This window comes from Daphnia carinata, chromosome 1 (assembly GCF_022539665.2).
Source record: "Daphnia carinata strain CSIRO-1 chromosome 1, CSIRO_AGI_Dcar_HiC_V3, whole genome shotgun sequence".
Classification (NCBI taxonomy): Eukaryota; Metazoa; Arthropoda; class Branchiopoda; order Diplostraca; family Daphniidae; genus Daphnia; species Daphnia carinata.
Window position 1 is genome coordinate 6,506,822 of NC_081331.1, and position 21,804 is coordinate 6,528,625.

Consider the following 21,804-nt stretch of genomic DNA (forward strand, 5'->3'; position numbering starts at 1 on the left):
ACACAAAATGGATAAAAAAAAATCAGACGAATATTCCGACAAAAACGATTGGATCTATCGCAACTTGTTAAACAAACGACAACGATTGGTTTGGCTTTCCAACTACGTAGGATCGACCAAGTCATATTGTCCAAATTTAAATACGATGCGCCGTCAAAGGTATACATGGCTAACGTGCATCGATACGGTACACAATAACAAACAATGAAAAAAAAATCAGGACATTCTTTTAGGGCACGCAATCAGGTTCAATTGCGTACGAAAAGCGTTGCAACAGGTACTTCTTAGTTTTTCATTATTTTTTGTCTGTTTCTCTTTTTTTTTTTTCATTGCCGGAGTAATTGCCCAAACAGTTATTGATTGGCTTGCAAGTTAGAATTTTTCAAAATAGATACACTTTTCACGTATTTACATTCGACATAATTATGATTATGTATAGTATTATATGGACTGTATATAATAATATATAGAAGCCAAGATATTGTTGGATAAGTATCACATGTAAACCAGACTAAATGTAGAGGCGTCCTTATTTTTGTTGTTGTTGATGTTGCGCAGGGTAGGTTTCTACATGGACCTTTCAATTTGCAAAAAAAATGAAAAAATAAATAAAAATAGATAAAAGATTAGAGTGAGGGGGGGGGGGGGGACGAAGCGCTGGGTACCTTGAAGCGGAGACACGTCAGGTTATAAGGCTGCCGAGGGTAGACGGAATAACCAGAAACGAAGACATGCTCTGTAAAACGGTATTGCACTACAGACGCTTTTTAACCTTCACCGGATAACAATTTTTGCGAGAAAAAATGTTGAAGAGACTATGTACTGCTCAGGATTACTGCTGCTGTTCCAGAACGTCCGACTCGAAGCTCAAGTGGCCGGATGTAGGATCATAGAAACCGGCCAGGTAGAATTGGTCGTAGCCAGAACTATAGGTGGCGTCCAAATTTAAGTTGACGTCAGGCTTGCCTTTGCATAGAAGGCGGTAATCGTCCAGCGAAGAGACGGTGCAGCAATGCGAGATGGTCTGCACGTCATTCTCGTCGACGTGATTCGATTCGAACAATGCGCCCTGGAGACAGGGAAATTCAAATAGAAATTTCCAATTTTCAGAACGTAAAAAAAAAAAAGATTTGACGCCTACCGGAATCTTGAGATGAGTCAATCGCCGTCCTCCGCAAGTCTCTTCCGGGTGATAGAACCAGCGGACTTTCACTGTCATGGAACCACCCCACGACTGCCAGAGAAGCTCGATACGGCCGACATAGGGACGATCAGGCCTACCGGCCGATAAGAACACAGCGCAATCACCCACCTGAATAAGGCAATATTTTCAAAATTTGTTTTGTTTCCAATTTTTGAAGGTGATTAAGGGTTAAACTTACGCGGATTATTTCATCTCCACGATGAATGGCTTTGTAAAACTCCTTGCGTCCTTTGCCTTTGGAGGCTTTCTTGAAACTGGCGCCCAACCACTGCCACAACTGCCGTTCCGGTAGGAAAGCTGCCATTTTGCTTTTGTTGGCTTTGCGCGGCTGCTGCTCGACCTGCTGGGGCTCGGGAGATTTCGTCTTGGCTGCCGACCGGCGGGGAATGGGCGAAGCTGCGTATTTGTTTCGATTTCAAGTTTCAACACACACAACAACTGTGCATGTCATCAAAACGATGAACGAAACGGTCTCATACCAGAGTAGTTGACCGCTTCTTTGCTGCCTCTTGTTTCCATTTTGACGATCGGCTCGCCGTCGTTGGCCTCCGCACTCTCGACGGCGTGATCGATCGTCAATCCGGGACTGATTGGAATGATCAAATCCGGCTGCTCCGCCAGGGTCTCATCGGCCGCGTCGGCTTGGCGTTTTTTCTTGTGCTTCTTCTTGTGCTTCTTGCTCTTCTTACACTTTTTCAGTTGCACGTTACCGTCGTCGTTGTTCTCTTTCGATTCGTCGCCTTCCGCTTTCTTGTTGTTCTTCTTGGCCGGCTCGTCCACTTCTTCCGCAATCACTTGTGCTAACTCTTGGTGAACCGACGGTTTGACAGCTGCTACAAGAATTGGAGCCGGTTCGGAAATGCGCCTCTTGTGGCGTCGGCTTTCGATTTTCAACAATGGATTTGGATCCCTCTCTGCAGTAAGTATAAAAAATTAAAATGAGATTCAACAAAATCATGTCACGCAATCGATCAACATCAGATGAAAAAAAAAAAAAAAAAAAAAAAAAACACTTGCCTAGTACGGGATAATCTGGCGGAAGCAGTCTAATTTGGCTGACGGGAATACGGCCGCTGTCACCGTCGTCAAACTCGACGTCGATTTCATCCTCGCGTGTGACATTACGACTGCCTGAATCACATCAATCCACACCGAAACGAGTGAATATTTGCAATAAAAACATATAAAATACTGAGATTTTTCGTTACCAGCGTTGTTTGGTGGGCCGGCCGGATGGACGTTGGAAACTACACCGGGATAGAGGCAGCGTGACTTGCGGCTCCAGTAGCCACAAACACGCGTGCCGACCGGCAATTGATTCAGGCCGATCGGACAAACTTCCAACAACTTCAAATAAAGAACAAAGAAAAAAACAAACAAAACAAATTATTTTAAAAATCATGTCGAATTGGATCTTCATTTCATGTTATTGAGTTATCGAAAGAAAAAAAAAAAAAAAAAAAACTCAAAGTGCCAGTGCTTTGAACCAATGACATTCACGCTGGACTGCAAGAACAAAGAGAACAGGGAGGAGCTTTCGGTTACGGCAGAATGGTCATAACTATCCGGATATCCGAGTTAACGATTCAACGCGCTCGGGTAATAAACGATCAGAACACTCGTAAAAGTAAAAAAAAAAAAAAAAAAAAAAAAAAAGAGCGGGGCAAAAGCGGAGAAGACGACGAAAATATGACACTCACTGCTTCGTGGAGAAGTTCTTCCGTCGACAGAATCCTGGGCCGGCTGCCACGTTCGCCATCCACGACGACGCCGTAAATGTCGGGCGGCCGGATGCCCGATACGGAGCCACCGTGGAACAGTCCCTCCTCTGCTATCAGCACGCGTAGTCCGTCTTGCAGTAGATCTTGCGTCAGTAACCATGGCGACTTGATAGTGCTAGCGGAGGTGCTATCATTCGGTTCCGGATCACTACGGATGAGTACGCAAAGCAGATTAAACTCATTCGATCAGAAAAAAATTTGTAATTTGTACCTGATTTTAGGTTCGGGATCGATTACCGGGATCTCAATCACCGGTTCTGCCACTAAAGGTGGAGGTGTAGGCGGCACAGGTGGTGGTGGAGGACTTGGAGCCGGCGGAAGAGGAGAAGCCACGGGGATGGTTTCAATTTCCGCGCCACTATCGTCGTTTAATTGAAGAAATTGCAACGCCGGCAAACAATGACGTTCCAGTCGGTCACTGTCTTCTTCCAGTACGTCTTCTTCGTCTGCTTTCAATTCTTCTTCACTTTCGTCGCTGCTACTGCTGTTCAGCTGCTTCACCTGGACCTCGGCTATTTTAAAACAAAGCAGAAAAAACTACATTAGAAATAATAACAAAGACACGACATTTATCAAACAGTCAACAAATAAGCAACTAACATTCACCTCCAAAAAAAAAAATAAAAAATAAATGCAAGAAACATTTTCTCGAATCTTTTCCACTAGATACGTGACTGGAAAAATTATTGTCGACCCTTCCCCACCCCCAGTAGGTTCTATTGATCTCATTTGTAATGCTATAGCCTTGAGCAGGTTCTATTGGACTTCTCTGAAGAGATAACAAACTGATTGGTAAGCTGGACGCGCGCCCAACTTCCACCTGTGGCTCGAAAAAAAAGGGGAAAGGAATAAATAAAAAAACAACAAAAAACACAAGCGAGAAACCAGTTCCCTTTTATATAGTTTGGGGTCCCTCAAGCCAAGCAACTTGCTCAATTTTGTGTTGTGTCTGTGTGGAATGAGGGGGGGGGGGACTTTGACTGGACATTGATGAATGTCGTTTACAGATTCCATCAACGGAAGCTCCACCACGGGGAGATCATTCTTAGCTCGTCCGGAACAAGATAGACTTATAATTTTTATTTGTTTTTGTTTTTACCTTTAAGCTTGGGTTTTATCTTTGGTTTCATTGGACTCTTAGCATCGTGTCCCGAAGAATTCTTTTTCTTGTTCTTTTTACTGGTCGGATCGGCCGAATGGCACCATTGGAACAGTTGGAAGAATTTGCGCTTCTTGCTGGGCACGATCGTCTCGGTCAGTTCGGAATCTTGCTTCCGAACGGGGAAGTCCGGCTTACGTTTCTTCTTTTCGACCGTCGTTGTCTCGTTGGCCGGTACAGGAGGAGCCATAGAGTTTGCGGCGGAGGCTAAAGCGGCAGCGTACGAAGTCGGAATCCTCGGCAATTCCACCTCAACACCTTAAAGAAAAACAAAAAAATAATAATAAAAAAAAAATACAAACAAAAGAAGACGGACATTAACATTAATGAAGACCTAAATCGGCCCTCTAGCAAGACCGCAAACTCGATTAATAGGTGGGCGGGAATTTGCGGTTTCTCGAGCACTCATCATTATAAAACGATGACGCGCATTGATGAAAATTGCATTTGCCGAATGTAACAGAAAAAACAAAACAAAACAAAACTAGTTGCAAGTTTGAATGAAAAAAAAAAAAAAAAAAAAAAGAACCGATAGGGGGAAAACATAAAAATAAACAACTTGTTAGTGAATTGTGGTCGTGCGAGAACGGGCCAGTACATTAAGGCATCTGGAGCGATCTAATCTCCGCCGACAGTGCCGACTACCGGCGGCAAATAGCAAGTAGCTAAATGCAATAGCTGGTCGATGGGAACAAGAGGTGGGCGTCGATGACGTCCGCTATTTTTTTATTATTATTTTTACACACCCGCGGAGCGATGCGTAGAAGAAGGCAAGTCCAAACGACCGGGTACGATAAAGTCGACTGGCGCCGAAACGATTTTGGCCGGCTCGCTTGACTGCTCTTGTTGCTTCGTGGCCGAATGGTGGCTACCGTCCCGGCTGCTGCTGCTACTGCTGTTCCGTCTGCGACCAGCTTTGTCTTCTTTATCCGAGCTGGATCGTTTCTTCTGCTTCTTCTTCTTGTCCGACTTCTTTTTGCATTCTACAATAAACAAACGCGTATTGTTTTGGTCAACATTGCGAATTGCGTGGGGGGGGGGGGGGGGGAGGGGCAACACATAACGATCGACAATCAGACTCACTTAAACTACTCAGCTCCTTTTGTTTCTCCTTGTACTTGCGCTGCAGTTCGGCCAACTTGGAGCGGAAGTCAAACTCCATTTGGAATCCGGTTGGGCGGGGGATGCATGACGTGGCCGGTGAAACAGCTCTCGGTTGGCTCGATTGAGGCGAATCTGACTGCTGGTACAAAGCGGCCGCGCACAAGACATCCAACGCGTTTCCGGCCATTTCGACTGCGGTCACATTGTCGTTGCGACGCTCCTCTTTCGTTTGCGGCTCGTTGGCCAATTTCGACTGATCGGCCGACACGAATTGTTCAATGCTATCCGATAAGAGCTGCAAGCCGGAATAATCCGCCATCGGCGCGGGGCTGGCGTCGTGACCCGTCGATAATGAACGCGGGACATTTTCATCATCTAATGACGTAGATGGAGATCGGATGGACGGATCGCGACTGACCCATCCGATTGTGAGGTTGTCTCTGACTCGGATGCTCGGCGGCTCTGCCGCTGTGCTGGAATCTAGCGGCTGGGCCCTTTCCAACTGGATCGAAGGCTCATCTTTCTCTTCGACATGGCTAGGTGGTTCTGGACTGATTCGCTCTTCCTTAATTTCGGCCATGGCGGGAGGACTGCTTATGACGCATGCCGGTTTGGATGCGTGGGTCGTAGGGTCCTCGTACGGCGTGACGTCACTTCGGAGAATCGGCAATTCAAAAGCCGATCTGACCGGTGGATGGAGAGCCCATGAAGCTGTCGGGGACGCTGCCATATCTGGCGGGAGACCCCACGGCGACTGAGCCGGTGCGGCATAACTCTGCCAATAAACTGTGGCCGCTCGTTGATAAGGATCTGTGAATTGGAAAATAAATATCGATATAAAGACATAAGAGCATTTTTTTTTGTTTGAAAATAAAACAAAAACAAAACAAAAGGTAATGCGGCCTCACTGGTGAACTGATTTTTTTTTTAATAATAGCTATTCGCTTCAATGAACCGGAATGAAACCTATTTCTTCTTTCAATCCCGAGTTCTTTAATAACGATTGCGTAACATCCTTGACGAGATCCAATTGAAAATGAAATTCTATTTTTAAAAGATATTTGATTAGTTAGGGATTTTTTTAATCGGCAGAGAATTAGAACAGAATGGCTGACATTTAAAGATAAGACGTCGTTCATGCATGGCGAGTCTGCAGACGGGATAATGGACTCAGCGAAGAAAAAAAAGGTCCTTTCTCTTTTTTTTTTCACGCCAGTTTGAAACTTGAACTTTGTTCCCTGGTCACGCCGGTTTGTCAACATTGGCAGTGCATTTTTTTTGTTGTTGTTGTTGTCGTTGAGACACTTAGGGTGAATAAAGAAAAGAGAGTGTGTATCGCGTTCTTTCCCCCCTTGACGACAGCGGCTAAAAAATGCTAGGAAGCTAATGTGAATCTTTCAAATCATTCGAATTGTAATGGACTTTTGCGACAGTGTTCCACTCGATGCGCAGCAAAAATTGCAGGGAAACAAACGACAACGCAGAAAACCGGAATCACTTGGCGTATCTTGCGCATGGTTCGCCCCGTGGCAACACCAGATAAATGAATCATTTTGTTAGGTGGGGTAAGAGAGCCGGTAACAAATGTTTCGTCACTTTGGCTCAGACTTAATCTTTATTTCATTACAGGACTGATGGCACACTCTTTTATCAGGTCTTCGGTCTTTGTGCGCAGGATGTTTTCGAGATTTACGTCTCTTTCTGTTTTTTTGTTTTTTTTGTCGTGTTTTCTTTTACATGAGGCGCCAGAGTGCGCACGATGTCGTTTCCTGTCGCGCCTTCAACATGCAAAAACGCCAATGCAACTGGATGCTATTCAATTTTTGGTTTTCATCCTTCTTCTAAAGTTCGTATCGCCATATGATACTTTTTGGCTTTCGAACTGTGCGTGAATGAGCCCCAAAAATGTTCTGCTAGTCTGCCATCGGGATCAACGGACTCGTACGGTGTCGTCCGTCGGCAAAACACGATCGGATTATATTTAAACCGTTCGACTAGATCCCCCTCTATTGCTTTCAATTGTGACATAATCCCCTCCAAACAAAAAAAAAAAAAAAGAAATCAAGAAAATCTCACCGAGGCAGGCGGTAGGAATCAGGAGAAAAGGCGGAGGAGTCATTCCGCCGACCGGATGATGATGTTGATGAAGGAGGGACGACGAGACGTTAGATGGCTGTGGAGTAGGCGGATAAGTGGAATAGCGCATGATGGAGTTGACATCCGTCGCCGACCATAGCGAGTGAGCTGCGGCGGCGGCACTGTAGTCGGTCGCATTCGGCCAAGCCCAATTGGCCGCATTGGCGGCAATTGGTGTCGGATGACCGGCGTAAAGAGCCGTCGGATTATAAACGGCTCTTCCGCCCGGATAATTTGCACTTAGGCCAGCTAGTGAAGAAGGGCTGTTAAACGGATGTTGATCAGTCGATCCGATGGACGCATTCGACATGCACATGGCATCCGTCGGGTACGAAGAAACAGGACTCGACTGGGCGGCACGTCGAGCTTTTGGCTGGACGGGTGGCGTGGGCGTGTCGGAGCGACACTTGTCTCTGCGTTGCCTGGCGACGGCAATGCCAACGGGAATGGCCACGTTCGATGAAGCGGAGGCTGTTGCGTTATGTTTGCGCTGCGGATGGATCAGAGTTTTGCGCTTCGGAGCAGAAGCGGCCGGATCGAGATCACAAGGTGGCGATAGCACAGAGCTGTCCAATGTCATCGCCGAAGCCGACTGGATGACTTGCGATTGCTCCTCCTGCTGTTTTCGCCTCCTCTGATGCCATTTGAGGAGACTCGCCTCCGGCATCCGTCCCATAGTCCGGCTACATCCTCCCCCCATTTCGTCCTCTACTTCGCCGCTATCCACTTGGTCGTCGTCTTCACTCTCGTCATCACCGGCGGCGAAATCCGGTGATTCCGTCTTGACTTCGCGCTTGATGCGCATCTCCGTCTCTCCGCAGCTCTCTCCGTCGACCGTCACTGCGCAAAACAAAAAACATTGGCACACATCAACACGATAACAAAGAAAGTCGGCTTTTGAGACGAAACGAAAGACGAACACAGAAAAACAAAACTCGGCGTTAGATGTTTAGAGACTGAAATGATTGCGGAAATAGCTCCGAGTCAACATCATCGTCAAACAACGGCCAAAATTTCTATTTTCGGGTAGCTAACAAGGGCTAAACAGACAATCATAATATGGTAGACTCTTCCAAGGCCGCACGCTTTAGTTTCGAACTATCCCCAGGTTATTGTCGTATAAAAGTTAAATACATTTCTCTTGTGATGGATAAAAAAAAACCACCTCCCCCCCCTCCCTCAGGGCGGGAGGGGTCGAGAGACAGGTAAAGAAAAGGGCGGAGTCTCTCAACTCTTGAAACTTAAACACAGGTGGACTTAGGAAAGGGGATTCTAAAAAAGACAGAAGAAAAAGAGCGGGAATCTAATTGAACCTTCACTTTGTTTTTCAAGATGGAAGCTTTCTTTTTCTTAAGAGGATATGTTGCTGCCATCGTCGAACGAGAATCTGTCCAACTGCCAGCATTTCCCAGAGCTCTAATGTTACATCCTTCGTTTAAAAAAGTATTACTTATTATTATTAGATATATTTAATGTTTAATGTTGGTAGTTTTTGAAGGTGTTCAAAATTCCACCCTGCTAACACATCCGTAGGGGTTCCCAGAAAAGAAAAAAAGGGAACACTTTGAGAGCGCAAATGACGTGGCCCTTTAAAAAGTTATCTGATGTGGTAACAACTTATTCTAATGAAAAACTAAAAGTAGGAGGATATACTTAAAAAAAAAAAAGACAGGGCAAGTGTACAGTCGCAGGAAAAGGCCATTCATCTTGGAGAAAAAGGCCGTCAAGTAAACTTTGACCTTGTTGCGCGACTTGACCACAGGGTATTGGTGACAGACAGGATTTTTTTTTGCCTCCTTTTGTCTGTTTCATGTCCCGACATGCCGCCCCCCCCCCCCATCCCAAGTTCCACGAAAAATTGAAACGAATGCCTACTGAATTTTGTAAGGGACATGCATTTTTTTTTTGTTACCAGGAGTGTAAGGCGACTGGATGGATGGAAGGTGGTCGACACCACGGGGAGACAAATCCAGGATGACGGGCGGGCCGAAACCGTGCCCATCGTACACGGGTGGAGGTCCTGGAAATTCCGTTTTCATTCCGGGAACAATCGGTGTGGTGTTCAGACGTGTTGATCCAGCACCAACAAGCATGGCAGCCTGCAGCAACTGTCCAAGAGCCGATTCCGGATCCATCTTCTCTTGCGCAAATGTTTCACAAAACTATTTCGAGAAGAAACGACTACCGTCCATTGCAACTAATCACATCCAAACAAAAAAAGACAAGCCAAATTAGTATTTTATTGATCGATTGCCTAACATCCGCGAATCGAGCGTCCATCACGAGTAAATCTGCCAACGTCAGCGTCTACATCGATCTTTTCAAAGGCTACAACCAATCTGCGAGGATCGATAGTCGGTACCCCAAAAAAAATCGCCTTTTTTTTTCTTCCCTCCTTTCTTTCGCGGCAATGATAAATATAAAGAAAAGTTAATTTGACCCCCGTGACTGTTTGACGACTACTAGAAACATCAGCCGACACAGCAACTGATAACGATATCTCGCGAGCAACGTTGTGACGACTCTTCTCTCTGTGTGCGACTCGACAATAAAGAGAATTTCGGCTAAACACGGGAAAGGTTTGAGTGAAATCGGATCCGACCCACAAGCTGGAACGTAAGGCAAGCGGGAAATTCGATCACACCGAGGGGGGCGGAGGGGAAGGGGTGGTGTTTAAAAAAAAAAAAGGTTCCAGTTAAAACCTAAACATCAAAAAAAGAGAAAATTTTGGGAAAGAGGTCATTACGACAAGCAAAATGCATATCAACTGGAATCGACTTGAAATGCTGTATCCCTCTTCAAACCGTGGTGTTGCATTTATCTAAAGCATTTTTCAAGCAAAAAAGGCACCTACGATTAAACACAGTTGACACGAGGGATTGGCCTAGCTTTACTAAGGGCATTGAGCCATTGCGTCATTCGAGGGAAACGAACACGAGTTGTAGCAAACATCGATTCTTGGGGGTTACACGTTGCAAAAGGGACGATAGGCTCTGCAACGAAATATCTAGAAAACAGGTCGTTTTTTTATAAGTAGGCCTATTTCAAGAAAATTCATGACAACGTCAGCAAAACTACTGGTAGAGATGCAACGAGCATTGTCTTAACTGGTAAAAGCCGTCGGAATTTGTGGTCAAGCTAATAAAAGGTTCGAATCAAAACATCACGACGGCCTAACAAGAATGGGAATGAATTGCGCCGCAAAAAGAGAACTCACAAATGTGCGACGGTGCCGTTGCGGAACCTTCCAGGCGGCGTCACTCTTCTATTGGCAAACACTTATCCAACGTTTACAAAGGCAATGGCACTGAATTTCGCGATGAAACACGCACGACAACACTAACACGATGTCAGACTGTCAAATTCTTGCAATGTCAATCTTCTCTTCACAACCTAAAGTATTGTTTTGGTGCAAAATGTTTCACTTGAAAAATTTTTGGCTCGGCGTCTATAAGATTCACACGTGCCACAAGTACAAACCTATCCCTACAACGTCCCTCAACAGAATGGTCGTACGGCTCAAACGACTTGGACATTCGAGCAAGCGGAGCAACTGAAAAAGAGCCCCGCCCACTTATGAAATTGAACCAATAGGACGAAACCCTTGTTTATCTGGCCCCGCGCAACAAACTCCGCCCAAGGCTTCGACGCTTTGCAAGAGATGGAGGGGGAAAGGAGGGGGTCCTTTCATTATTTTTAACCTGTTTTTTTTTCGCGTGGCGTCATACTCTCTCTTTTTGTTATTTTTTTTTTTAAAGCTGCGTGAATTTTTATCGGACGGTTTGCCGTCTTTCACGCACGCATGAAAACGCCCTCTTTCGCGCACGAAGTGTACAGAGGACGGAAAAAAAATTGCGCGGGAGCGGATGATCTTAGTAACAATACTGCAACTTCCGTTGCTCCGTTCTTTTCTTCCACAGCAGAATGCATTTAGACGAACTGTGGCTTGCTAATGTCATATTTCATGGCCTCTTTACGTACCAGAACTTTTACGACCAGGCCAAACAGGTTTACGGAACAACGAGACCTGCATCGGGTTGTTTCTTCACAACAACAAAAAGATACAACTCGGAGCTTGATTGGATAGATTTTGGCTTCGCAAACTTCTAGTATAAATCTACTGTAATGCAATAGCAAAGCAATTAAACCGTTAAGTAACATTCGAAACGAATGTAAGGTTTTTCCTTAGTTTTCTCATTTGACCGGTTCGTTAGACGACGAGCTCAGCCAAATTTCCCTTTGGCTGTGACACTTTAACCTTCAACAGCAGCAACAGCAGCGAAGACGCTATATGTACTCGTCGTCGCGGCAGAACGAACCTGTGGGCCATCGTGCGTGACTGGGAACTTTTCGAACCTTGGTTATTACATACCCTCGAGACACGCTAAAGGAGGAGGCGAGACGGCCAACATGGAAGACATCTATCCACCTAAACATGGAACTACATGCAGCTACATGGTATGTATAATGTGTATTTCTCGGCTTTACTCGAGAATGATCCAGTTCCAATGTTACCCAGCTTTCCTCGTGAAAATTCAAAAACTGTGTTGTCACAGGAATCCAGTATGGCTTTGACCCTTTTACCCCTTTTTTTTGTGGGCTAGTGGTAAAAATTGCAGGAAAACAAAGTATTAATGGAGTGGATCCATTTCTGGGGGCAATGGAATCTTCTTCTGTAGGGCAAATTTTTGAAGAGCTTCATATTTTCGATGGAGAGCTTCAATTTCTTCACGGATCTTTCCATTATCTTCAGCAAGTTTCTCTGTTTCAGAAAGTTCCCCAACTTTTTCTTGCTCGAGCTCATCCTTTTGCTCTATACGCTTGATGCGGCAACTAAAAATTGTATTTGTAAGTTCATTGCATTTAAGAAATTTGAATAAAATTACCTTGCTGCATAGCCTCTATTTTTTAAAGTTCTACGACGTTGTTTCATTCTAACAATCTAAAGATGCCATTTTTATGGTACAAATGTCAAGTAACTTTAATTGGTTATTTTTGTACCTCTTCTCTTGTCAAACCCCGTAGCTTCAGCTGTCTGTTCAAATCTCGAACCGAGATGGAAACCAGCTCGTCGTCGGAAATTCCTAGGCAGGGGGAAGGAGACAAAGGCTCCTAAAACCCACGTAAGAATAAATTAGCAAAAAACTGAAACGCAAAAATGACGTTTTTTCGATTAAAATTCACCAAGTCAAATTTGTTGGCGTTGGCATTTCTGTCTTTCTTATCACTCTTCTTCATTTTTTTTTCTCAGTTTCAGATTCCACTAGAAGTCCAGAACAACCGAGTGGCGGTGTGGAAAAAAAATCTCATCTCAGGTATAAAAAAACGCGCTGAGTCACTCTCACTGGGGCTGATGTTTTTCCCTAGCCAGCCATGTTTCTTTGTTGTGACAGTGCTTACTGTGTACGCAAGGCCCAGGTTTTAATTACAACAGAAACCCACATAGTGCCATCTGACGGTAGAAAAGTAATCCATTGCAAGTAACCATTGGTATTTTTTTTTTTACCTTTCAAGTGGTAATGTTATATTCTCTAACGGGACTTGCCTTAAAAAACGTGCTTTAATTACGACCTTTAGAATGAAAAAAAAAATTGCTCTTTTAACTGTACCAAGTATTACACAAAAAAGATATCATAAACGTGGTCCTAATTTATAATTGATGCTGTTTGACCAAAGCTTTCGTGCTGAATCTGCCGATGCTACTTTGAAAAGGAATGGCGGCTTTGGGCCCTAGCAACGGGTCCGACAAATCTTAGCGTGACATCTGACACCACAACGCTCATGCCAAAGAGCATTGGTTAGCGTATGGATACCCAAAATCCCTAGTGCCGTTTAGACTAGGTAGGCGAGTAGACGTGTCCAAAAAACACGCTCAAAGTGCGCAATATCCACCTAGTTACGGCCCCATCCCGCCCGACAGGCACGAGCGAAGTGCATACGCGCCCACCCTCTGATCTCTTTGTAAAAATCGCGCCGTGTGCCAAAAGAATAATGTATCGCGGCAACTCACCCCCCACGAAAAGGCATTGCAACCCAATGGATAACTTACCCCCGGTGATCGTTAGACTCATGGACGACAAACCCAACTTCAAACAAATGTCGATCGCTGAAAGAGACGCCGTCCATAAAGCTATACTAGCAATCATAGGTGAGCCTAAGGACTCCAAAGTGATGACAGGAGGAGACCTACTAGTCTATGCAACAGACCCGACGCAACAAGCCAAGCTGCTAAAAATTGTGAATATAACAGGTAGACCAGCCATGTGCACGCTGCCAAACCGATCCTCTGAGGCTAAAATAGGGGTAATTTTCGGGGTCCCAATCAGCGATAGCGAGGAAGAAATGCTTGTAGCACTAGCAGGACAAGATGTCACCCACGTGAAGCGTTTACCTATACGCGACAAACCGGGCACCAAATCTGAGACAGTCCTTTTGACTTTCGCATCGGTCGTACCAGATAGGGTAAGGATGGCCTCGTTGAGCTATCAAGTGCAGGTATCGATTCCAAACCCGTACAGGTGCAGGAAGTGCTGGAGGCTAGGCCACACGGCATCCAGATGTAATGCAAATGGGAACAATTGCAAAAAATGTGGAACGCAACACTTAGAAAGTCTCGAATGCTTAACCAGATGTATTAACTGCGGCAGCAATGAACATGAGGCCGACAACTACGCTGCATGCCCGACCTTCCTAGAGATGAAAAAGATTATCAAATTGTCAGTCTTGGAGGGCATATCGGTACAGGAGGCCCGCATGCGTTACACCAACAGCTACAAACCAACGGCCAGGCATATCACGAAACCAGGAACCCTACTCAGCCCAGATCCCGTGAGCCAACTGCAGATTTGCACAATTAACGAACGCGACCAAGAGATGGCGGTATTGAGGAACCAAATACAGGCCCTGCAGGATCAGGTGAAGGCCATCACCGCTACAGTAATTCCAAACATCCAAGGGAAGATAAATAGCCTAGGGGAAGACCTGTCAAATACAAATAAAAAGATCAGCCACTTCAACAAGCGATTCGACAACTTAGACAAAAGACAATCAGAGAATGCCATCCACCAAGAAAATAGATTCGACAGACTTGAACTTCTAATAAGCAAGCTTGTTGGGCATAGCATTACCGGACCTACGACAGGTACTACTACCGACCCACTTGGAGCATCACTGGAACCTTTAATGCTACACCAAAACATCGCAGCGAGCCTCAGCCCCATGTTCAGCTCTCCCAGCCAATGGTGCGACGAAATGGACACAATAGACAATGATAAATAGACCCACCACCACGCCCACGGAAAACAACTTTAAGTGCATGCAATGGAACGCTAGAGGGCTAACCAAAGCCAAACTTGAAGAGTTCAGAAACTTTATAGCCTTAGTTAATCCAGAAATCGTTATGTTAAGTGAAACCCATTGGAACAAATCTTTCAACGTTAAGTTTAGATCGTACCACATCCTCAAGAAGGACCGCCCTGACAAACAAGGCGGAGGTGTGGCGATACTAGTTCACAAGCAATTAATTTCCTCTCCAATCATCATAAAACAATCAGCCACCGTAGAAGCCATCGGTGTCAGTGTCGTATTAGTTAACAACAATCCGTTGGATTTCCTATCAGTGTATGTGCCAAAAGGCGACTGTGAAGTGCACGAAATGGAGCACCTCCTCTCCAGGCAAAACAGGACAGTGATAGGAGGCGATTTCAACGCTCACCACAGCATGTGGGAGAGCGGCACGCAGACAAATAAAGCAGGCAGGTCAATCTACACAGCCCTATTAAATAGCCAAGATATGTGTCTAATAACTCCCGTAGATCTCGGCACAAGAATCGACCCCTCCACTGGTAAATCCTCGACCATCGATCTAACAATCACCTCCGCAGGATTGGCAGCAGCGGCCTCAATCGAAGTAGGCCCCTACCTAGGGAGCGACCACCTACCCCTTATCCTGACGCTCAACAATACCCCAACACGGAGCACAGGCCGGCCACCCACATGGATCATAAATGAAAAAAAATGGGGGGAATGGAACAATAGGCTAGACAAGCATCTTACAGAAGTAAATTTCCCAAATATTGGCGATCCCGAGACGGCCGCAACAACGTTCACAAACGCCATTAACACCGCAAATAAAACGTGCTTCAAGCAAACACAACCGCAACCCAAGAAATGCGTAGCACAAAACTGTCCATGGTGGAACGAAGAGTGCTACAAAAGGGTAAAAAATGCACGGAAAGCCTTTAGAGAATGGTGTAAAACACCGCTCTCGTCATCAAAGCGCACTGAATGGAGGAAAGCGGAAGCACTGAAAAAGAAATGCATTATTGCGGCCAAGAAAAAAGCATGGGAGTCCTTCGTCACCAATCTCGGAACCAACGATCAACCGAAGCTGTGGTCTTTCACGAAAGGTATGACAGGAAAAGGGTCCAATCCCTCCCCTGACGGCACAACTATCAAAGCCAATGAAGTAAGCTACAACACACCGAAGGAAAAAGCGGAACTTTTCCTTGACCTCTTCAGTGGCGTCCACCCGTCAAACATCCCAACAAACAATACATTCGATTTAATAATCAATGGGAAAATATCATCGAGCCACCCTAGCATCCTCAATGACCCAATAACGATGGAAGAAATTGAAAAATGCCTCCCAAAATCTAAAAGCAAAGCAATGGGGATAGATCTAATACACAACTCGATGCTGCGAAACCTATCGAGTAAGAACAAAAGCCACCTCCTGCAACTGTTCAATACCCTCCTTTCTAAAGGCCACGTCCCAGACCACTGGAAACAATCCATTGTCATCCCTCTCCTGAAGCCAGGCAAACCTGCAGAAGACCCAACCTCGTACCGCCCAATATCACTTACGTCATGCCTGTGCAAATCCCTTGAAAGAGTAATAGCAAACCGCCTGCATTGGTTCCTAGAGTCAAAAGGAAAAATAAATCGACAACAAGCAGGGTTCAGAAGAGGCTGCAGCACAGCCGATCATATCATCCAGCTAGAAGCTGATATAAAACTGAGTTTCAGCAAAAAATCTTCGACGGTAGCCGTTTTCTTGGACCTAGCCAAAGCGTACGACACTGTCTGGACACAAGGCCTGCTCGTCAAACTGGCCAGACTCGGGATCTCGGGCCCCATCCTTGCGTGGATAAAGAATTTTACCACAGGACGAAGCATGTGTGTCAGGATAGGGGACCAGACCTCGCAACTAAAAACAATTGAAAATGGTGTGCCACAAGGAGCCGTCCTAAGCCCAACCCTATTCAATATAATGCTAATAGACCTCCCGACGCACCCTCCCCCTATAAAAACCCTTCTCTATGCCGATGACATCACTATATATACATCAACAAGATCCCCGGTTGACGCAGAAGTCACATTGCAACCAGCCCTAGAAAAACTGCACCGATGGAGTAGGGAATGGAGACTCGATTTTGCCCCCGCTAAGTCATCCACGGTGGTATTCACCAGATCATACAAACCAGGAGCCGACCCACTACTGTTCCTAAACGGACATCGCATTCCCTCCCACCCAACGGCTAAGTTCCTAGGAGTGTGGTTCGACCAGAAACTACTCTGGAAAACTCACATTGAACAAGTCACCAAAAAATGCCTTAATCTAAAAAGCCTGTTTAGGATAATAGCAAATACAAAGTATGGACCATCAGCAAACACCTTATTACTCCTCTTCAAGAACCTAGTCCGGAGTAAAATTGACTATGGGTTGATGGCCTACGGAAATGCTAGCAAGACTAACCTGGAAAAAATAAATGTCGTCAGCAGGGCGATACTCAGAAATATTCTAGGATCCAAACCCTCCACCCCGACTGAAATAATCTATGCGGAATCTGGCACAGAACCCATAGCAGCAAGGAGGAGATGGCTCACCAGTAAATACATAGTGAACCTCGGCCACAAACCCAACAACCCTACGTACAGGACAGCCCGGAGCCTACACGACCACCCAGCCAAATACCCCACGAGGAGCGCCCCATGCCTTGCAGAAGAAATAGAAAATATTAAACTTCTGGGTCTAGACACCTTCCCTCACACAACGCACCTACCCTCGCACTATAAATATCCTCCCCCAAGCAGACCACCGACGTGCAAAACACTGTGGTTCCCACTCACGAAAAAAGCAGCCATGGAGTGTCAAGCGCGAACGGTATCGACCTTCAAGGCCATGCTCGAGGAAAAATTTTCCTCCTCACTATGCGGTTACACTGACGGCTCGAAGTCCCCCATTTCCAACGTCACAACATGCGCGGCCGTGTTTCCCACAATCAATGTGGCAAAATCATGGACCCTACGTGAAGGATCGAGTGTCTTCACAGCCGAACTTCAAGCCGTCAAACAAGCCCTGCAAATAGTGTATAATCTGAATTACAGCCCACCAGCAACTACGATTTTTATTGACTCCAGCTCGGCCATCAAGGCCATAACCTCCACAGACCCCTCAGATAACGAGGCAATCCCAGAGATCCGGGAACTCATAGAGAGTCTTAAATCAAGTGGCACACTAACCACACTCGCATGGATACCGAGCCACTCTGGGATCGAAGGAAACGAACGAGCGGACAAACTCGCAGCGAGGGAATGCGCAAACAAACAGGGATCGGTAATAGCCAACAACCTCTCCCCCAGTGAAAAATGCTCCTTAATAAAACAGACCTGGGCAGAGGACTTCCTAATGGCTTTGAAAAAGTGCCACAAACGTAGTGTCCAAGTTATGTCCTCCCTCAGACCCAAGGCCTGGTATACGCACAAGGACAGAAAAATAACAATTTGCCTACACAGACTACGGTCAGGCCACCATTATCTTAACTCCTTCAGCCACAAAATCAACCCGGAGGCCGACCCCAGATGCCGAATGGGATGTGAAACCATAGAGGACCCCCACCACGTACTGGTAGAATGCCCAAAGTACGAACAGTGCCGCCAAGAAATCCGCAGCTACCTCGCCAGCAATAACCTCGAGGTGAATCACGACAATATACTAGGTCTAAACACCTCAATCAGCCTCCAAAAACAACTAAAAATAAGGAATCTCATGGCCAAGTTCCTGACCAAAACCTCGTTAGTGAACATCATTTGAACTAGGAGGAAATGGAATGAATACACCTATCCCCCATAACACAGAATAAACATGAAGTGGACACTTACACTGGTGGTGGAAGACTCGCATCCAAACTGGCAAGCAAGGCACAAATTCCAAGCAGGTGATACCACAAGGCACTTTCAATACCCAGGAGTGACAACTCCCCCTGTCACAACAACCTATGTAAAGTAAACCCAATATACAGAATTACAGACGGAAGCAAAAATGTAAAAACGTGGATACTATACCAGCTCCCTGCCACTTTGGTGACAAAGAATCTCCCGGCAACTGAACTAGCCAGTCATCAGGCCTATAAACAGATAATCCAATTGATACAACCTGATTTGGGTCTCACCACAAACACAACAGCCTATTTAAAGTAGAGAAGGCATTAATCACATTTGATAAATGGAAAACGCACAACAAACCTCAACCAAATTTACCATAACACACAGCATATAAGATCCCCTCTCCAGCCTACACACAAATGGCTAATGGAAATAGCCAACCTCAGCCATAAGAGCAACGTTGCTAACCATCCAACCAACGTTAATGTAATGCTCCCACAGCATCACAGCCAGGCCAACCTAAACACAGGTGAAGAAAAAACAAACCATAAGGACAAAACAAAACAAACAAGTGCGCCCCAAACTAGGAAAACAAACACCACGACATCCCTAAACACTTACATCACACGAGAACGCCACCGAGTAATAGGTATAACACTGGTACACAACACAGTCAAAAAAAACGAGTCGCTGAACAAAGGGGACGCCATGACCACACGCTGAGAAATAACCGCCGCATTGGAAAGCAGCCTCGACATTGCCAGTTCACCTCTACACAGCCAGATGTCTCAACTGCCGTACCCACCCCCCCCCTACCCACAAACGCCATCTATATCGAAGTAATACTCAACGACACACAAACGCCGGTGCGGAAGGTCTTCAATAATCTAAGAAGACCAGTGGCTGCGACGGGATGGCACCGTCGTCTGCAGCCTGCACCAAACTGTCACCAATTCACCAATTCACCAATACCCAAAATCCCGAATGGGTTAAAATATGAATCCCGAAAAGGCTTATCAGGTTATCAGGATACTCGCCTGTTCGCTACTCCTATGCTGGCTTCAAAATAAAATTACATCATTTCAGAATTTGAGGTCAAAATACTAGTGTACCATACCTATCCCCAATCACAAAGATAAATCCAAGGATATACGGTCAATTAAAAAATACCAAGGAAAAGTATACGTACATTGATTTCTTTGAAGATCAAAACCATAAATTCAAGCAACATATACTGGAATGCACTCAAGGCGACAAGAAATAGATATTACCTGATCGCCACGACTTTTCAATGATTGTACAATGGAGAAAAAATTCGTCGGCCGTCAAAAAATAGACCATATAAAACTAACTAAAACGTAAACCCGGATTATTAGTGGTTAAGGAAACGTTAGTTGCCAAAGTGGTATGAAAATAACATTTTTGTTTTTCTACTGTACGTAGTTCTAAACTGTGCCAACGTCCCACATCCATTAAATAATTAACGGAGTACGCTACTAACACCACCTACTATTACTGAATCAAAATGATTGAAGTTGTTTAATGTATAACGAATAACGATTCACAGGAATCCCATATTAATGGTAAATTTTAAACGTTCAGTAAATCTTCAGAATAGAAAACACAGGAAACATTTGGTCGACACTGAAATACTTAGCTCAAACAAAAATGTCAGTGATGAAATGTGAACATGAAATTGCCAATGTCCAGTGTTAAGCAAAGATGAACAATCTCGGACTTAAATTCATGCAAAGTTCAGGTCATTCAGTTTCAACAACGATCGTACCACAAAGAATATCATAAAGCGTGCGATTGTGTTGCACAACCATCAGTGGGAGGAAAGTTGGAAACAGAATAGCTGTCCCCATATTCTTTAGGAATGCTCGACCAAGAGATCTCCAAAACGTGACGCCTGTCGCAGGTTGCACAAGTACTCGACTTTCGCCTATTATGATAAATTTAATAATCGGTAAACGATAGTTATTTAGTAAAACACAGTACAAATGGATGACACGGTACATACCAACAGGGACACACTTGGTGCAGGAGATTATACTTATGCCCATTGTTCGTTTTCCTGGGGTGCCACCTTGCAGGGTGAAGCAAACCTCATAAAAAACTACTAGCAAACGATGGATCAATTCAATAGTCAATAAATTTGCTGTGATTGCCATAGCCATTTCATAATCAGTTTCTTCTGTTAGGTCAGTGTCCGTTTGAAAAAAATTTGAATCTCTGTTGGTGTAAACATTGTTATTATTATAATTTTAATCAATTGGCATTTAGATTAGAGCTTACTCCATGTTCCAAGCATCTAGGACAGTTAATGTCAAAAATGCTTTGATGAAAAACAGCAAACCAAAATCAATAACTTCAGCCAACAATCGTTTGGAAAGCTTAGGAACTTCAAAAACTCTTCCTGTTTATTGTTAATACTGTAAGATTAACATGTGTAGGAATTCATGTGTAACCTTGGCTCATTTGAACCAGAGCAGCATACCTTCAATTTGTGCTTCTGCTGGGATGGAACCTGGGACATTAGACTGTTGTCTCTGTTGGTGGTTTTGTACCTGTGGTTCTGGTGGAGCTGAAACTTCTGGGCTAGGTAATGGTCGATACCGACTTTGAATAAATAGCGAAGGCATTAAATATGGAAGGCATTGCAATGCCTGCCATTGATAAGCTTCACCTAACCAGCTTCTCAGCTGATCGGTATATTCTGCCATTCCTTGGGGTTGTCCAGCAGAACCTACACTTTCTGATTCATCCACAATACTACTCATAATATAGGTATTTTGGAGTGTGGACTCGAAAACGATTTGACTTAGTTCTAGTTTTTGTTTCAAAGATTACATTAACAGAAACCAAAACAAAAATCAGCTGAGGGAACTAACGCATCGATAGCTGGATATCGATCTAGAATCAAGTGATATTCATAGTATTGAGATCGACTGATCGCGATAGGTAGATACACTGGAAAAACATGGGCTTCTGCATGCCTTAAGGCACGGATAGGAATGGGGAAACTATCGTTTGAGTTACATAAAACCACTTCTTTCGCTAAGAATTCCTGCAATCTTATTTATTGGTATCAGCTCGTCAAAACGGCGGTAAGTTCAATCCTTAAAGAGTTGCATCTACGGGTTCAGACTGGATAGCAGACTCTACATTAAAGCTAATATGCAAAACGAATGGTAATAAATGTTTGCCATATTTTGGTTTCTCTGTTGGACGGTCCGGAATGAAAATTTTTA

At 44.8% G+C, this 21,804-nt stretch overlaps 3 protein-coding genes and 1 long non-coding RNA gene across 7 annotated transcripts; all 4 read right to left on the reverse strand.

Moving 5' to 3' along the window:
• Positions 1 to 85: 85 nt before the first annotated feature.
• Positions 86 to 10,890, reverse strand: LOC130690900 (protein winged eye-like). Of its 4 annotated transcripts, none has more exons than XM_059494519.1 (15): positions 10,602 to 10,890; positions 9,297 to 9,581; positions 7,325 to 8,224; positions 5,228 to 6,058; positions 4,891 to 5,127; positions 4,085 to 4,402; positions 3,197 to 3,497; positions 2,905 to 3,133; positions 2,413 to 2,551; positions 2,222 to 2,335; positions 1,684 to 2,118; positions 1,383 to 1,600; positions 1,142 to 1,312; positions 666 to 1,069; positions 86 to 577 (listed from the first exon to the last, which is right to left on the reverse strand). In XM_059494519.1, the coding sequence occupies exons 2-14, from the start codon at positions 9,517 to 9,519 to the stop codon at positions 833 to 835; spliced, it is 4,353 nt and encodes a 1,450-aa protein (XP_059350502.1). In that variant the 5' UTR covers positions 9,520 to 9,581; positions 10,602 to 10,890; the 3' UTR covers positions 86 to 577; positions 666 to 832. The 4 variants fall into 4 exon arrangements, with proteins under 4 accessions (XP_059350502.1, XP_059350504.1, XP_059350505.1 ...); XM_059494521.1 differs by having other exon boundaries at positions 1,684 to 2,114; positions 2,218 to 2,335; XM_059494522.1 differs by having other exon boundaries at positions 1,684 to 2,114; positions 2,218 to 2,335; positions 9,297 to 9,591.
• Positions 10,891 to 11,836: 946 nt separating this feature from the next.
• LOC130690919 (transcription factor MafK-like) lies at positions 11,837 to 12,772 on the reverse strand. Its single transcript, XM_057513791.2, has 4 exons — positions 12,569 to 12,772; positions 12,386 to 12,496; positions 12,271 to 12,326; positions 11,837 to 12,217 (listed from the first exon to the last, which is right to left on the reverse strand). The coding sequence occupies exons 1-4, from the start codon at positions 12,620 to 12,622 to the stop codon at positions 12,016 to 12,018; spliced, it is 423 nt and encodes a 140-aa protein (XP_057369774.1). The 5' UTR covers positions 12,623 to 12,772; the 3' UTR covers positions 11,837 to 12,015.
• Positions 12,773 to 13,999: 1,227 nt separating this feature from the next.
• Positions 14,000 to 19,278, reverse strand: LOC130690927 (uncharacterized). Its single transcript, XR_009001119.2, has 5 exons — positions 19,172 to 19,278; positions 18,926 to 19,069; positions 18,731 to 18,852; positions 18,548 to 18,661; positions 14,000 to 14,365 (listed from the first exon to the last, which is right to left on the reverse strand). It is a non-coding gene; the product is annotated as an uncharacterized LOC130690927 (long non-coding RNA).
• A 360-nt stretch (positions 19,279 to 19,638) lies between these two features.
• Positions 19,639 to 21,404, reverse strand: LOC130690914 (protein FAM8A1-like). Its single transcript, XM_057513781.2, has 4 exons — positions 21,051 to 21,404; positions 20,849 to 20,969; positions 20,574 to 20,785; positions 19,639 to 20,495 (listed from the first exon to the last, which is right to left on the reverse strand). Exons 1-4 carry the CDS (start codon positions 21,331 to 21,333, stop codon positions 20,311 to 20,313), a joined length of 801 nt encoding a protein of 266 aa, XP_057369764.1. The 5' UTR covers positions 21,334 to 21,404; the 3' UTR covers positions 19,639 to 20,310.
• Positions 21,405 to 21,804: the final 400 nt, after the last annotated feature.

Coding starts and splice junctions, on each gene's coding strand:
- LOC130690919 (XM_057513791.2), bottom strand. CDS start 12,622: ATGAAGAAGAGTGATAAGAAAGACAGAAATGCCAACGCCAACAAATTT. Junction 12,497..12,568: donor ACGCCAACAAATTTGACTTG/GTGAATTTTAAT, acceptor CGTGGGTTTTAG/GAGCCTTTGTCTCCTTCCCC. Junction 12,218..12,270: donor AATAGAGGCTATGCAGCAAG/GTAATTTTATTC, acceptor TACAATTTTTAG/TTGCCGCATCAAGCGTATAG.
- LOC130690900 (XM_059494519.1), bottom strand. CDS start 9,519: ATGGATCCGGAATCGGCTCTTGGACAGTTGCTGCAGGCTGCCATGCTT. Junction 1,601..1,683: donor AGAAGCGGTCAACTACTCTG/GTATGAGACCGT, acceptor ACAAATACGCAG/CTTCGCCCATTCCCCGCCGG. Junction 1,313..1,382: donor GTGGAGATGAAATAATCCGC/GTAAGTTTAACC, acceptor TGCCTTATTCAG/GTGGGTGATTGCGCTGTGTT.
- LOC130690914 (XM_057513781.2), bottom strand. CDS start 21,333: ATGAGTAGTATTGTGGATGAATCAGAAAGTGTAGGTTCTGCTGGACAA. Junction 20,970..21,050: donor AGCAGAAGCACAAATTGAAG/GTATGCTGCTCT, acceptor AACAATAAACAG/GAAGAGTTTTTGAAGTTCCT. Junction 20,496..20,573: donor CACCAAGTGTGTCCCTGTTG/GTATGTACCGTG, acceptor TTATCATAATAG/GCGAAAGTCGAGTACTTGTG.